General features: G+C 45.5%; 1 protein-coding gene across 3 annotated transcripts in view; it reads left to right on the forward strand.

Moving 5' to 3' along the window:
• Sh3tc2 (SH3 domain and tetratricopeptide repeats 2) overlaps nt 1-16,964 on the forward strand; it is a 56,225-nt gene that overhangs the window by 12,877 nt on the left and 26,384 nt on the right. For 2 of the 3 annotated variants that reach the window (XM_052742281.1, XM_052742282.1), the window contains exons 5-9: nt 782-925; nt 2,015-2,213; nt 2,932-3,005; nt 4,811-5,006; nt 16,704-16,837. In XM_052742281.1, the coding sequence (XP_052598241.1) occupies nt 782-925; nt 2,015-2,213; nt 2,932-3,005; nt 4,811-5,006; nt 16,704-16,837 (747 nt within the window). Of the gene's footprint in view, nt 1-739; nt 926-2,014; nt 2,214-2,931; nt 3,006-4,810; nt 5,007-16,703; nt 16,838-16,964 lie in introns of all 3 variants that reach the window. The other variant, XM_052742283.1, reaches the window with a different exon arrangement.

The following is a 16,964-nucleotide window of genomic DNA, read 5'->3' on the forward strand; positions in this document are numbered from 1 at the left end:
AAGCTCGGAGATGCTTTGTCCCATGTGTTTGTGAAAGAGTCAAAGAAAGAGATGGGAGACCTAGCTGGGAAGTGGCCCCAGGCTTCAGGGTTTTCTAGAAAGTTGCGGATGTCAGAGCACAGTGACATTACCATTGTAGTGGACACTGTTTCATCCTCTGTTCCAGGACAAAAAATCCTGGCAGGAACTGATGGTTTCACAGCCAAGTCACCTACATTTGATGAACATTTGCTGCATGGCAGAAAACCCTGGGTTCCCTGAAGTTGTACCCAGAGAGCAATGCTGAGCTGGGCTGAGGGTCCAAGTGACCCTTGGCTGGAGCGGGGAATCTTCTCTTATATTACTGGTGATTTTATTGCTCTCTGTGCCGTATTACCTGTGACCATGATAGATGATCAGTATTACAATTTTGCTTTGTGGATCAGTTCGTTCACTCCCTGGAGTGTGCTGGTGTTACAGACTCAGAAACCCAGGCTCTAACTCAGATCTGCTAATTAGCCTCTGTGTTTTTATAAGACTCCTAAGTGTGAACTTTCAAATTTAACTCTTGTAGTAGACAGGGTAGAGGATGGCAGGTTATTGCATTATAGGAATAGTGAAGAAGACTCAAAAGGAGCAGAATTTCAATAAGAATAATTCATGTTTAGAAGAATATTGGCATATAATAGTGTCTAGTTAGCACTCTGCTCCATTTAAATGGTGGGTCTGGGTATGTGTTTTCTCTGTTGTGGCCGCTCAGGGCGGAACTCATCTTGTTCAGCTGTGTTGGTTTGACCTCTAGGCTATGTGTCCACATGTCTGGAACAGCTCTTCTTTGACCATAAGTATTGGCTCAACTACAGACTGGTGGATGACACAGAGATCCAAGTGTCTGTAGATGACAATCACTTGGAAAACATGTACCTGGGCCTCCTGTTGCAGGAAGGTGAGTCTGGCATGGGATTTGGAACGGGAGCCTCGTTGAGATATTTGTTATTGGAGTCCCTCAGTAATTAAGATACTTAGAGAGGAAAAAAAATATTAGAAAGGTGAAAACATGCCTGAGTGAACCTATCTGTTGTAACGAAACCTCAAGCATCCTTCTCGGCCCAGTCCTGATATCACACAAACAGCTGTGTGTGTTGGTTGGTCTCACTGATTCATGTTCAGGCTGCTTGGGGGGTTTAAGGGGTGGGGGTGGGGGGCTGCCAGGCTTTATCCAGGCTGGTAGAGTTTCTGGAGGTGGGGACCCTGCCACTGGCATTTTAAAAATAAAGTTTCCCATGTAATTCTAACGGTCTTCAGGATTGAGAGACAGTTCTATGAACACATGATGTAATTTGATTGTAAAATAAATTTATGAATCTCAGAAAACCTGAACTATTTCATGAAATTCAATAACAGAATATGAGGGGTCAGTTGAAGCTTCTCTGTCTGACCTTTTCACAAGTGAAAGTGCCATCCAACTGGCAGTTGGTCAGGTCCGATCACTTAATAGATGTTAAAAGCCAGACTGGCCCACGATAGTTTTACAAAAGTCATTCTCTTTCCAATTCTAGTGTGCAGTTCTGTAGGACCAAGTCCGTGCCGTACCATTACAAAGCTCATTCGGCACCATTGCATTCATCTAAATGACTTCCTTTTGTCTTCGTGGCTCTGAATGAAGTACAGGGTTGCAAAGACAGCTGGAGTTGTGTAAATGCACACGTATTTCTGTGGGGCTTTGCTTCATCTCTCTCTCTCTCTCTCTCTCTCTCTCTCTCTCTCTCTCTCTCTCTCTTTTGAAGTAAAGTCCAATGAAGTCTTATTCTCCCAAATTACTCAGATCTATTAGTATCTATTTTAAGGGAACTCCCTGTCAGTGACTTTTCTTACTCCCTGGGATCACAGCACAAGGCCATTGTGCCTCCTCCCGGACAGTGGACTTTTACTCGGAGGAAGAAAATTGTCTGGGCTATGCATCTAAGTAGTACCTGAAAGGAGATGCTCTCCCATTTCCGGCTGCTCCTTGGAAGGCTTTTCTCATTCTCTGCAGGCCACTTCTTCTGCAGAGTCATGTGCTCCGTGGCTCAGCCAGAAGAGAAGGAAGGGGAATATTTGACACTGTGCAAGAATGAGCTAATCTCCGTGCTCTCTGAAGGCGAATCTGAGTGGGAAGGCGTGTCTTTAGTGACGGGCCAGAGGGGCCTGGTGCCTGTGTCAGCCCTGGAGCCCCTGTCTGTCCCTTTCCATCAGTGAGTAGCTGCCCACCCCCTGGGGGAGGGTCCCAGAGCAGACTGAAGTTTGGACAGAATAGAATGGATATCCTTTTAGATATGGTATTCCTGGTGCCTGGAAGAGGACAAAATTGGGGTGGCTTTTTAATCTCCTTTTTTTTTTTTTTAAAAAAAAACTGTATTATTTGATGAAAGTGGAAAAAACTCTAAATATCAGATGGACATAGTACATAGGAAGAAGTATATGACCTCCATTGAAATGCTTTCCAAGTCATGAACTGGGGCCACTCAGGTCAATGCCACCGGAGGGTGTTACTATGAATTCAGTCCCTGGCCCCCCGTCCCCCGCCCCTCCTCTGGTTCTCTTGGTGTTGGGCCCAGAAACTCCCTTTTTAAATGATGTCCTCAGGCCTGTTCTTCACACCAAAGTTTGAGAATCTCTACCGGAGATTTAAACTTGAGTCGATAGAGCGACAATCTCGTCTCATGCCTTATCCACTCTGCCTGACCCTGGCAGAGTTGACAGTAAGAATATTAAAGGTTGTGTGCAAGTTATCTGACTGGCAGAAGACTCACAGAGCTAGGGAAGAGCCCAGACTTTCATTTTCACAGTGTAAAGTAAGTTCTCAGTTTGCTGTCATTAAAATAAGGTGAACGATAACACCACCGCCATTTTTCTACGGGACTCTTCTGCTCGTTGTTTTAATGTTTGAAAACTCCATGTTTCCACTGGCAGATGGTTCCTGAAGAGCTACCCGGGAATCTGTGGCCTCCCCAGGAAGAGAGACTGGACGAGCTCTTGTCACATTGGTATGAGCTGAAAACAGCATCGTCAGGAAGATGATGTGTACCTGCCTCCTAATCTCACTGACTGGATGTGGGAAGTCAGTTACTGTCTGCACACTTGGGGTCTTTGCCTGTGAAGTGAAGGTTCAGGCCAGGGCTGAGGAAACAGATGCCTGCCTACACGTATGGGCAGAACACACATGTGTGAGAAGGGCTGGGAGAGGAGTGTTAGGGAATGGCAGGGGTTAGGGAGATTTAAAGATAGACCGGTAGGAAAAAAGTCTTGCATGGGCCAAATGAAACATTTTGGAGCCAAATGTGGCCTACAGGCCACCAGTTTCCAACTCCTTACCCAAATATTTTCTGGCTTTCCATAGAGTAATGTGATTTAGGGGGACTATGAATGCCTAGTACGTAGTGAGTGCCCAGGAAACACTGAATGAATAGATAATCGACTATGCACACGCATATCTGTGTTCACACGCACACATGCGACACACATGTGTCAGTTAATCTCTGTGTACACACACACATTGCTAAATAATGCATTTAGTAGATAACAAAATATCTAAAGCGAACTGTTGAAAGTTTATCCTTGTAGCTCCCTGTTCTAGCACATTTCCTTTCACACATCTCTAGTTTAAAAAAACAACAACAACACAATTTTACTAATTCCAAACCCAAATAACGCTTAAAATAACTAGAAGGAATCATAGAATCAAAATATTACAACTATGCAATCATTGGCCATAAACAAGGCTTTTAGCATTTGCAGAAACAGAGCCTGTGGACAGTCAGAACTATGGGGCTTTGGAGTCTGTTATGGTTTACACAACCTGACACCAGCGCTCCCTGCCTTCCCTAGGCTTCTACCTTCTCAGTAAAGAAGTGGTGTCATCAAGCCAAATGCTGTCGCAGAACTGAGCAGATAGACAGGAGAGGTGGGCAGAAGCAGGGAAGCCTGGCTGCAGTCCTGGCTCTACCTGTGCCCCTTAGACACGTCACTCAGGACTGCGTCCCACTTTCTCATCCACGAAGGGGGAATTCTGCTGGGTACCCTGCCTGGCATTCAGCCCTCTGGAAAGCATCTGGGTATAGAGATGTGCTTTGTAAACAAGAGAGTACAGTACTCACAAAAACATTGTTATTGGATCCTAGGTGAACCGTTTGTCAAATCGGGTAATTACTGTGGCTTTAAGGATAGTCCCAGATCGCTCTGGCTTCCCTGCAGCACTCTGTCCTACCAGGGATTGTGAAGTGGCATCTTCTGGGAGTTGACTAGGTACCGGGCACGATGCCCTTTGCTTCGGACTCTAGTGTTTAGAAGCATCAGGTGTCACAGTGGCTGAAGCGGCTGCAAGGAGGTGTAGGCATCTTCTGCTGCAAAGATTCTCACACACTGCTCTGAGGTCCTGTGCCAAGCATGGTGGTGATATGTACAATGGTGGTAGAATCAGTTGAGGATAATATAAGGAACATTCCAGCTTCCTGTCAGCTTATCTAGTTTCAAGGCGTGCATATTCTGTATTCTGAGAATACCTTTCTTATACTTGGGTCTTTTCTTTTTAAAACATGATAACGAAAGCACCCAGATTGTAGTTCCTTTTTGGATTGTCCTGGTTTGGCAACATGAAAAGCCTGCTATTCCTGGCTATTCCTACCAGTTTGATTTTGGTGTGTGTGTGTGTGTGTGTGTGTGTGTGTGTGTGTGATCGGACTGAATTATGGAGATTCCTAAGACTGGGATACCTTAGTCTGTGTCACACTGATAGACAGGGCAAGGTTCATTCCCCATATCTTTCCAGTTGACAGTGTGTTGTTTTCCACAGGCAGAGGAAGGTGCAAGGCCGTGATGGATTATGAACAGGAGCAAAAGGATGAACTGAGCTTCCTCCAGGGAGAAAACATTGAGATCCTCGGCTTTGTTATACCTGGGCTGCAGTGGTTCATTGGGAAGTCGGTGAGCTCAGGAGAAGTGGGCTTTGTCCCCACCAGGAGCATAGATCCTGATTCCTGCTCTCCAGTGTGAGTATGTTTGGGGGCCCAGCATCCTTGCCCAATGCTTCCTTCTCCTCTGAGCAGCTTTTCAGAGAGTGCAGGGGGTACCCTGGATGTAGAGCTAGAGGGGCTCATTCCACACCCATGCTGGACACAGAGGAGTGATCAGAAAAAGTATTGTCTCAGTTCATTTCTATAGATGCTCTTTGAAGCCTCGCTGTGTTCAAACAGACAGGCAGAGTCTCAAGAAAGGGGGTGCAGTGTAAGGGTTTGGGTATCATCACTCACAGTGACCAATTACAAGACCTCGTCAAAGGATGAACATAGACGGAGAGTGGCAGATTACTGGCTTTTTCAATGACATTCTCCCCTTGTAGGCCAGGGAGGCAGGTCCCTTGGAGATGTCTACACACTTAGTATTCAGGTTAAAACTTGAATGTGTGATGTCAGCCCTGGCAAGGAGAACCAGAGGCACCTTCTCCATCTGTCTTGATTCTGAAAGGGCTGGTTCTGAGGAACAGACCTACGCATCTGATGAATTAGCAGCAGGCGACCAGCTGTTCTAACCCCCCTCCCTCCCGGGTATGGGAAGGGCAGAGATGGGTAGTATTGCCCAGTCTATTTGGTGGGCTTCCACCCAAATAGGAAAGCAGAAAGTTTGGCTTGGGCAAGTGCAAAGGAAAAAATAAACTGCCTCCACACATGAAGACACTGTAACCACAGTTTCCCACAGTGGGGAATATCTAAACTTCCACAAAGAATATCTAAGGCTTTCAAAGGAATATCTATAGCTACATATGGAATTTCTATGGCTACATAAGGAATATCTATGGCCACATAAGGAATATCTATAGCTACATAAGGAATTCTGTGGCTGTGTAAGGAATATATGTGGCTACATAAGGAATAGATAGATAGCTACAGCTACATAAGGGATATCTGTGGCTACATAAGGAATATCTAAGGCTAAAAAAGAATACCTGTGGCTACATAAGAACTATCTAAGGCTACATAAAATAGCTAAGGCTACATAAGGAATGTCTAAGGCTACACAAGGAATGTCTAATGCTTTCAGTATTTATACCAGGCTTCCTTCTCTCATGAAAAAGAGTCAACAAAGAGAGCAGATTGAGAGCAGAAACTCCCTCTGTGTTCTGCCCTTTCCAGGGAGAGGACACAGGCTATTTTTCAATGCAGAAGTGTGAAATCTGAATCTTCAAACAAGGAAGGCACTCCTTGACGCCTTGAGAGGGGTAGAGGACAGCAGGGATTTATAAAGTGGACAAGGCTGTCAACAGAGCTCTCAGGAGAGGGAGTTAGTTAGACAGGGGAAATGGGAGGGGCAGGAGGCAGAGGATATGGGAGGGGTTGGAGGGAGAAAAGGGAAGGGGGAAATGATGTTATTATATTTATTTAAAATAAAAAATAGGAAACATAAAAAGAAGGCACAGCAGAGAGAGAGTGGGGGGGACTACTATGAGAAAAGCAACCTTTGAGTTAAGCTTTACATCATGGGAAAGCAAGTCATCCTCTTGGGGACAGATTAACTGGAGAACACCAGTGTAGCCAAGACCTGGCATGGCCTTCCCTGAGGCAGAAGGTGGGGAGACTCTGTAGGTGGTCCCTTTACCTTAAGGGGATGGCGAGTGTCTGAATGTCTGCAGAGGCTGAGAGATGATGGGTGCTGCCTGGCTTTGGGGGAGGTATGTACCAATAGGGCACTGAGCAGGAGGAGGGAGTCCGGGGACAAGGCTAAGGCTGGAATCCCAGAGGAGGAGTGGGGAAGGGGAAGAGACACTGGTGATGAGCAGCAACCAACAGGAAGTTAAAGAACCTGAGAGATTTGCACATAGGGATATCTGTGTCCTGCCCCCAGAGGCTCCGTCTAAATGTTCTGAGAAGGGCTTGGGACATGACAGTTACAGAAGGTGGCAGCCAGGTGAAAGACGCCCGTCTGAGTGTCCCCTTTATTTTGCTGCAGGGGGTGGGGAGTCTCGGGGACACACACACCGGTAAAGGGCTTGAATCCAAAGCCCTGTATCTAGAACCCTAGAATCCTGGCGTCAAGTGCATGAATCCTGTAACGGAGGTCCTGGCGAGAGGGAGAAAGAAGGAAAAGAGCAGAGGCTTAGTGGGGGAAGAACCATTTCTACAGCTGAGGCAGGATGAAGAAAGACGACAAAATGGCCCCTGAAGGAGCTGGCCAGGAGACGCTGGGCGGTTAACACCATTGGCGGCGTCGGTGGGTGAGGCAGGCTGGTTGGGAAGGCTTTGTGGTTGACATCGGGGAACGATTTGGAGGTATAGTTATCAGCTTACTGGTTTTCAGATTTCTGAGTCAGATTGGCCAAAAGAGATCTGTAGCCAGTGGATCCCGTGTCTTCATGAGCTAACCAGTTCTGCGACTTTGCATGGAGTGAGTTACTTTTCTGGCCCTCGGTTGTCTTATCTGAAAATGTGTGTGATGCTAGCCTAGCACTGCCTGATAGGATCATCAAGGGCTTAAACAAGAGCATGCACACAGAGCATGCAAGGCCTGCTGCAGTGTGCCAGTGTTTGATATTTTGGCTTTCGTTACTGCAGTTTTGTCCCCATTAGGCATGGTAATCTTGGAGGTTCAGTTTTAATAGGATGCTGTTATAGGATGTTATTATATTAGGATATTATGTTAGAGGTAGGTATTAGAGTTTACAAATCATATTTGGACTTCTGTGACTCAGACCCTGCCCAAATGGCAACTCAGGCTCACTAAGTTGATTTGGTGCTTTGCTATAAGGGCCCCCTCGCACAGCGAGGAACAGCGTCTTTCACATCAGAGGATGTGGCAGTGCCCTGGTCGCCTGTGGGATCTAATGCATCAGAAGCTGCATATTGGGTAGGTAAGGGAAAGAGATTCAGGAACCAGGGAGCAGGGGCAGAGGTAGGGGGACCCTGGATCCTTATATCCCTAGAAGCACTCTTGGGATTGCAGATGTCCCTGAAACACCGTAAGGGTGGACTTTGAGTTTGGAGGTCATAGTTCAGAGATGTGACAGCCAAGCAGTCAGGCCTCAGAGTCAGCACACTGCTGAGGTTCCTGTGTTATCCCTGTGCCGTGTGCCTGCTGATGCCACAGGGTGTCGCTCTTAGCCTGTGTTCATTTCTTTGTAACGGGAAGGACAGCAGTGTTCGCTTAAACCAGACTCTTCTAGTGTCCCATAAGGGGTGCGAACATGAATGTATACGAGGTTTTTTTTTTTTTTTTTTTTTTTTTTTTTTTTTTTTTTTTTGTGTGTGTGTGTGTGTGTGTATGAGTTTTTATGGTGTTGGTATATGTATGGGCATGTGTCTGTGCATATGTGTGTATTCATACCCCATTGTCTGTGTACCGAGAGTGACATTTCCCCAGGATGGTTTTCTAAATAATTTTTGACTGGTGCTTTAGACACATGGCCAAAACACATGGCCAAAGCCTCATGCTTGTCCAAGGAAACAAATTGATGAGTTTCCTTTTTTTTTACAGTATTTTAATGCCAGCCACTTGGGTTCACAGCAATGGCAACTAGAAAACCAGCCTGTAATACTTGAGGCAAGCATTGATTTTATTTTATATTTATTATTTATTTACCAAAGCTCAAGAGCAATTTTATTTGCGTTTGTAAGAAAAGGAACCCAAGTTATAAATCTCAACAGCTGCCCAGAGGAGGAGAATAGAATGGGGGGTGAGGAGGACCCGTATGATTTAAGCCGTCATGGAAGTCAGACCCATGGTGGCCAAACAGCCCCAAGGAGGAAGGAAGGGAGGGGGACTTTGGAGAAAGAGGAAGGAAACCCAAATCATAAGGGAAAGCATGCTTAGAAAAGAGACAGACAGAAGAAAAGAAGTGAAACTTTTCTGGATAGTTTTAAAAGGTGGGCAGACTTAGGAAGCCACATGGCCGAACCATGGTACACTTCTGTATAAGGGGCGGGGATTCTGAGAAGGAAAAAGGACAGTATCTCATTAAAGGATGGATTCTTCTGCCTATCTCTTTAGCATGACTTAAGCAGAACCTGCCTTCTTTGGGGTACTCCCTTGGCCGGAGGATTGACCTAGCCCAACGGGAATGCTAGGCCAGAAGCTGTATTCTTTTGACCAGAAATTTTTCTTTTCTTTTTAATCTTTGATTTTTATGATTTTATTTTATGCGGACGAGTGTTTTGTCTGCATGTATGTCTATATAACATGTGCATGCCTGGTGTCTGTAGGGGCCAGAAAATGGCATTGGATTGGATCTCCTGGAGCTAGAGTTACAGATGGTTGTGATCCACCTTATGGGTGGTAGGAATCAAACCTGGCCACCTGGAGAAGCATTGAGTGCTCTTAATGGCTGAGCCAACTCTGCAGCATCCAGAAGTTTTTTTTTTTTTGGTTTTTGCTTTTTGGTTTTTTGAGACAGGGTTTCTCCGTGTAGTTTTGGTGCCTGTCCTGGATCTCGCTCTGTAGACCAGGCTGGCCTCAAACTCACAGAGATCCTCCTGGCTCTGCCTCCCGAGCACTGGGATTAAAGGCATGTGCCACCACTGCCCGGCTCAGAAGATTTTTCTTAATGGGCCTTTATTGCTACTCTAACATTCCATACTCTGAATTAATAACCCTAAAATCACTTAGAAACCAGGTCAAGGATTAGTACCCCCAAACAATTCTGGCATCTCCAGCCTCTAGCAAGAATGACATTGTCAAGAGGCCCACAGACACTGCTGGATTTTAGCCGGGAAAGAAACTGGTTACTTTTCTTTGGGATTTTTTTACCCATTTAGGCAAGTTGGCCAATTTCTAGTTCCTGTTCTTACCACTCCCCTTGAGGGAACCCCAATTGCCGTTATGGAATTCTGTTGATGACTGACCTGGTTTTTCCCAGCTGAATGTGGGTGTCAGGTGTAGCGGTTGGGGTACCCCATCCAGTGGGAATATCTAAAAGATACAGAAAATGCATCAGTTGCTTTATTTGGATAACTGTCAGATGTGGGGAGCAAAGGAAGTCTTTGATTGGTGCCCGAAAACAGATGTGAGAAAGAAGTTAAGAGTTATGAGCATTACAAGTCCTGGATATGGATCCAGGGGAAGCCAGAGCACAGGTTACTTTTGAAATTATTTAAATATAAGAACATTAGAATGTCTTGATGGGCTCATAAGAGCATCCATCAATCGGCCTCTTTTTTTTTTTTTTTTGCTTCCAAGATTGGACTTGAGAGTGATGGATGAACTCAGGATGATTTCAGGCACTTTGATAGCTGTTGGAATGGCTAGAATCACAGTGTGAGATCCCTCCCAGATGGCTGAGGAGGGGGAGGGAGAAAGAGGAGGAGGAGGAGGAGGAGGAGGAGAAGAAGAAGATGAAGAAGAAGAAGAAGAAGAAGAAGAAGAAGAAGAAGAAGAAGGAGAAGGAGAAGGAGAAGGAGAAGAAGAAGAAATAATTTAGCCATCATTTAATTTGTAGGTTAAAATAATGGGCTTGTCTTTCTTGATTGAATTGAGCCAAAATCATGGGGCAGAGGCAGGTGGATCTCTGTGAGTTTGAGGCCAGTGTGGTCTACAAAGCAGGTTCTAGGATGGCTAGAGCTACATAGTGAGACCCTGTCTTAAAAAAATCATTAGTGATAAATAATTGCCTAAATGATATCTCATATTGAGTTAAGCCTGCCTAACATCTGGTGAGTGTGGCCCCTTGGATTGTTCCTCAGGAAGGAAACAGACCAATCACTTTAATCTTTGGTTATACTTTCCTGTTGAGTGTTTAAGAGCATGCAGGTGGCCAAAATTAACCACTTTACATTTTGCTGTCAAATCCAGCTGAGGATCTGGTCCTCAAGGGTCACCTGGGCTTGGGCAGAGCCTCTGGCTCTTCTGAACCTTTCTCACCAACTCTTCATCTATTTGAGGATAAGTCAAAGCCTTGCTTGACCATGGCTTTGCTTGGAAACATGAAGGAACATTTTCTTCCATGAAGACCTTTCTCTTTGCAGACTGGACACTAGTGAGAGCTCACTGGGTGGGGGTGGGGTCTCCACAGCTTCCCTGAACAAGGGGACAGGTGTCTCACATAGCAAGCACAGGGACTTTTTTTAGTAAACATTATGTCCCCATTGTGGTATAGTTCATTTTAACAAAGTGCAACCAACAGGAAATGCACCCAGATATCAAACGAAAGAAAGTAAGCAAGATTAATAAGCCAGCTGCTCAGAACCAGCAAAAAGAGAGTAGGAGAAAGCTCAGAATTTCATAGTTTTAAATTTATATCTTTTGTTGCATTGTCTCTTTTACTCTTTACAGCTTTTCTGTTTATGATTCTATTTCTCATGACATCTACTTTTGCTGATTGACATTATGCTGTTGGCCATTTCTTCATAGGTAGGAAGTCTTTTTTTTTTTTTAATCTTAGAACTTGATCCTTTATAGTTTCACCGAGACGTGAATGGTGCCCATTAGGTGTCGATAGCAGGCTAGCCCCTGTGTCTGCAAAGCTCACTCTGGCAGTTCCTTCCAGTGCCATCCCACAGCTTGCAAGCCCCGCCAGTCCTCAGCCCTTGTTTGGATTAAATACTCTCCGATGATAATTTATCTAGGCATAGAATAACATCTTCAAAGGATGTGTGTGGGGGGAACTAACAAGAAAAGAATACAAGCACATCGTGCTGGGGCTTTGTCTATGTCATTAGGGTTTTCAGAGAACCATGTTTTCCTTTGCTGGCTGTCTCTGCTTTCTGTACTATTGGTTATAACATTTGCCTTCATTATTTTGTTCTGTATTTCGTTTTATTTCAGACGTATGTGTTCTTGTCATTTATATTCCTTTTCTTTTTTTCTTTCTTTTTGTTTTGTTTTGTTTTTTTTTGTTTTTTTTTGGTTTTTCGAGACAGGGTTTCTCTGTGTAGCTTTGCGCCTTTCCTGGAACTCACTTGGTAGTCCAGGCTGGCCTCGAACTCACAGAGATCCGCCTGGCTCTGCCTCCCGAGTGCTGGGATTAAAGGCGTGCGCCACCACCGCCCGGCTTGTTTTGTTTTTTTGAGGCAATTTCTCCACATAGCCCTGGCTGACCTTGAACTCACTCTGTAGACCAGGCTGGCTTTTGAACTCGGAGATCTGTCTGCCTCTGCCTCTGGGGTGCTGGGATTAAAGGCATGTACCACCCCTACCCGGCCATCATTTATATTTCTTTTGTGTCATTAAATTGAATGCTTAAATTATGGAGAGTTGAACCCAAAAGTAAGAATAAGCAAAAAAAAAAAAAAAAAAAGGATAACTTGGAAAGACCTATGAGAAATGGATTCCTTGTTAAAAACATTATTTTCATTTGTTTTGCTCAGGACTTGGTGTGCTTCTTCAGTTTGAAGACTCATCATGTCTTTCTCCGATTCTGGAAACTTCTCAGTCACTCTCCCTTTCAATATTGCCCCTCCCAATCTTTTAGCCTCTCTCCCGGAATCCTGGTGGAGGCATGTTGGACTTACTCTGTCATCAATCTTGCTGAGCCAGGTTGGTTTTCTTTTTGGGGGGTTCTTCAGTTTTTCTAACTTTCTCCTCTGCTACCACTGAACTTGCCATACAACTCATACAACTTTATCATTCTTGATGTCCGTGACTCTGCTTTCCATTTGTAGAGCTGCATTTTCCTCAGCTCTGAAAACCATCCAGCCTTTCACAGTAGCCCCTCTTGATTTCTTGTCTCTTTGTTTTAACCAGGTTTATGGTCAGTCAGTCTTCAGATGACTGCTGCTTCCAATTTTGCAGGATTCATTGACTTCTTTGGGATTCCGCTTGGTTTTCTTTCATAATTTACATTTCTTGGTCTGCATTTTTGTGTGCGTGTGTGTGAACTGTTTTCAGCGTTTTAAAAGATGGACCTTGCATGGATACTGCAGCAAAGAGAACCTCCTTGCCAAGAGGCATCTTTGCCTTTGCTGCTCCTGAAATCCGAGGAGCTCTCGGTCCAGGTCCTGTAACGTTGCATTCTCTGTGGTACCTGCGCGGCACAGTGTAAGCTGGGCTCCTGCTCACTCCAATGGTGGAGGCACTGGGGCCTGACCAGGACTCACAGAGATGAGAGGTGTGGCCAGACTGGCAGGCCAGACATGTTGCAGCCCTCTGTACAGAAGCTGCTGCCTTTCTAGACTGTGGGCTTTATGAAAGATCTTATGTCCAACTCCCTCTTACACACAGGCTCAAGATCAAGTTTCCCGTCCCGGGTGGGTGATTACAACCCAGCTAAACTACTAGAATCTCTGTGGCATCTACTCTCACTTCTCATCCTTTTGTGCTGCATCCCTGAGATTCCCCTTCCTCTTTTAAACTTTAAGGGGTTGTTAAGGCATTTTTCTTTTTCATGTGTCTTCCAGGTTTGAGTGTGTATAGGGTAGAGTAGCCTTGGAGCACATGCCATGTTGTGGGTTGCTTTGCTGTGTTCACTAGCTCTGTTTTTGTGTTTAGAAATCCACAATATGTAGCTCACCCTGTTTCTTGGATCCTCTTTAGACTCCTGGAAGTCAGGGTGCTGGCAGATCAGCTCGGAGGCAATGGACATGGGTGCTGATGGACAAGACACCACTTTCACTCTTGCCTTTACCACCCTCCAACTGTACAATTCTGAACATGCTCCTGAGTCATATTCATCAGCAAACATGGATTAAAAACAATTAGCAAAGAGAGTCGTTACGAATAGCAAATGATCAGGCAAATTCAGAATATGTTGTAATGTTTAAGGCTTCTAAAAAAACTTGGGTTTATATATGTGTATGTGCATATAATACACACACATGTATATATATATATACACACACATATACAAACATATAAACATATACAATATATAAACACACATATATAACATATATTTTAAATTTTATTTATTTTTATTTTTTAATGATTTATTTATTATTTTACATACATTGGTATTTGCCTGCATGTATGTCTGTGTGAAGGTGTCAGATCCCCTGGAACTGGAGTTACAGACAGTTGTGAGCTGACATGTGTGTGCTGGGAATTGATCCTGGCTCCTCAGGAAGAAGAGCCAGTGCTCTTAACCAGTCAGCTATCTCTCCAGCCCCCCAAATGTTTTCTTTTCCTTTTTTGTTTCTTTTGGTGGTTTTTTTGAGACAGGGTTTCTCTGGGTAACAGCCTTGGTTGTCCTGGAACTCACTTTGTGGACCAGTTTGGCTTTGAACTCACAGAGAGTCACCTGCGTCTACCTCCTGAGCGCTGGGACTCCAGGCCAGGGATGGGGCTCACACCTGTGGGAGAAGAACTGTGGACCAGGTGTCAGCATGGAACTCTACTGCATGTCTGCCAGGAAGGAGAGGAGTGACCTTGAGCTGTTCTTTCCTGGGCTATGGGGACAGACAGCAAGGGACCATCACAGCAACCCATCACAGCCCCTCTAGATCCCTGCCCTGACTAGAGAGGCTCTCTTACTTCCCGATTACCAACTCCTTTTAATCTGTAAGCTGTTTTTTGTTTTTTTTGTTTTTTCGAGACAGGGTTTCTCTGTAGTTTTGCGCCTTTCCTGGAACTCACTTTGTAGACCAGGCTGGCCTTGAACTCACAGAGATCCTCCTGCCTCTGCCTCCCTAGTGCTGGGATTAAAGGCATGTGCCACCACCACCCGGCTGTTTTTTGTTTTTTAATCTGTAAGTGGGGATAAGAATAGTCCCTGCCTAAAGAGCAATTGTGGAGATTAAATAACAATGTAGGAGCGCCCTTCAAATGTATTAACTGCTGTGAATTTTTGGATTTTGAAGGATTTGGTTTTAAATTGTTTGGTACTGAACCTGATGTATATATTTGCGGTGTTTTGTGTTCTGTTTAGACACAATGATATCTGTGGACATTGGGGCTCAGGGGGCATCTTGCTGAGATTTTTTAGGTTAGAACAAGGAACTGAACAGGTGCATGCAGTGGATGGTAGCAGAAGGAGAAAGATGCTTTCAAGGTTGGAAGACGGCCAGAGCAGGGGGAAATTTTTAGAAGCTGATAGTGTCATTGATACAAAGAATGGGGCTTTTACATCCCAGTAGTATATATTTGGGGGAGTCATTTGAACAGGGTGGGCTGTCTGTTAACATGAAGTTTATAATGAACCACAGGTTGGTCACCTTCAGACACTCTGGAGTGTGCCTCTGTACCTGCAACAGTGGCTCCAGCCAGTTCTAGCTGGCCTTGGCTGAGGGTGTGGTGTAGCTAGAGTTTTCCTGCCTGGCCCACAGTCAGGACAAATCTCTCTCACCTGCCAGTCCCACAGCCGCTCAGACCCGAGCAAGTAAACACGGAGACTTATATTGGTTACAAACTGTATGGCCATGGCAGGCTTCTTGCTAACTGTTCTTACAGCTTAAATTAATCCATTTCCATAAGTCTGTACCTTGCCACATGGCTCGTGGCTTACCGGCATCTTCACATGCTGTTTGTCATGGTGGCGGCTGGCAGTGACTCTCTGACTCAGCCTTCCACTTCCCAGCTTTATTCTCCTCCTTGTCCCGCCTATACTTCCTGCCTGGCCACTGGCCAATCAGTGATTTATTTATTGACCAATCAGAGCAATTTGACATACAGACCATCCCACAGCAGTGTGGGGTGTGAGGTATGTGAGTGAGGGTGTCTGGCTTTCCTCATCACCAGTTTTTTTTTTTTTTTCCCCCTCTCTTGTATTAGTTTTGCTGCTTTTCCCCAAGGCTTTCCTGACCTCTCTCTCCGCCTTACTCTCCTGCCTCAGTCACTCTGTAGCCCAGGCTGGCTGGTCTAGAACTCACTAGGTAGTCCAGTGTGACCTTGAGTTCAAAGCATTCCTCTGTCTCAGCCTCCCAAGGAGTGCTGGGGTTACAGGGGTAAGCTCACACACCAGCTTGCAGGTAAATACTGGGTGTGCTTTGCCAGGCGTTTGGAGTTTTCAAAATAACCTCTAACAAGCAAAGGAGACCTCACAGGTAGGTTGCACACAGGCCGCGTGGTGCTCAAAGACTCTTTCGTTTATGATTTGTTTCAGCCCCGCCCCCCGCCCCTCCCCCGCCCCTCCCCCGCCCCGCCCCCCATGCTCCCTCTACTCACTTTCTGTCCCTCAGTAATTCCTTTCCTTTCTTAGTGTCGCATAGTAGCATAGTAACGTTCTGTGTCGGGGAATCAAATCTGGGTCGCTTCTGATCACAGAGGGGCTTTCTTTCCTGTTCTTCTAGGACAGGTACCGTTTGCCCCTGACTTCCTGAAAATAAGCTAAGGAGAAAGGAACTTCGTATGGTTTCTTTAAATCCTGACCATTGAGGCTCCAGTTCCTGTGGCTCCTGTTGCAAACTGATGCTACTGGGATTTGAGGGACAGGACTTTCTTTCCCTGAGGAGATGGATTTTTTTTTTTTTAAGAGACAGGGTTTCTCTGTGTAGTTTTGGTGCCTGTCCTGGATCTTGCTGTAGACCAGGCTGGCCTGGAACTCACAGAGATCCGGCTGGCTCTGCCTCCCGAGTGCTGGGATTAAAGGTGTGCACCACCACCCCCGGGCTGGGAGATGGAATTTTAATAGAAGGGTGTTTCCACCTCCCCTTGACCCACTTACTACCATACAACTTCCCTTTCTTCTCTTGCACAGATCGCAACAGTGAGGAATTGAAGGCAACCCTGGACAAGCCCGCTTCTCTAAGCTTTACTATGTCCTTGTATGGAGAGAGGAAGATGGGGAGTCTGAAGCCCAGCGCTAACCTGTGTCTGTCTTCTGCCCCATCCAGGAGCAAGAACGCTGCCTTTTTCAGTGATGAGGAAAGATGTTCTCTCTGGGCCCCGGGAGGTGACAGGAAGGCTGAGTGTTCCGGCTTTCTACATGCACTTGCTCACACTGACATCGCTTCTGTCTACCGGCTTAGTGAGTGTTGCTCCTCAGACCCCAGAGAAAGCCCAGGCTCCTAAAGAGCCCATAGTCAGAAAGAGACTCTCTCTACCTTCTAACACTGTCTAGGAATTTGGGGCCGCAATCATTATTCACTTGATGG

This window comes from Peromyscus californicus, unplaced genomic scaffold (genome assembly GCF_007827085.1).
Source record: "Peromyscus californicus insignis strain IS unplaced genomic scaffold, ASM782708v3 Scaffold_17__1_contigs__length_78620276, whole genome shotgun sequence".
Classification (NCBI taxonomy): Eukaryota; Metazoa; Chordata; class Mammalia; order Rodentia; family Cricetidae; genus Peromyscus; species Peromyscus californicus.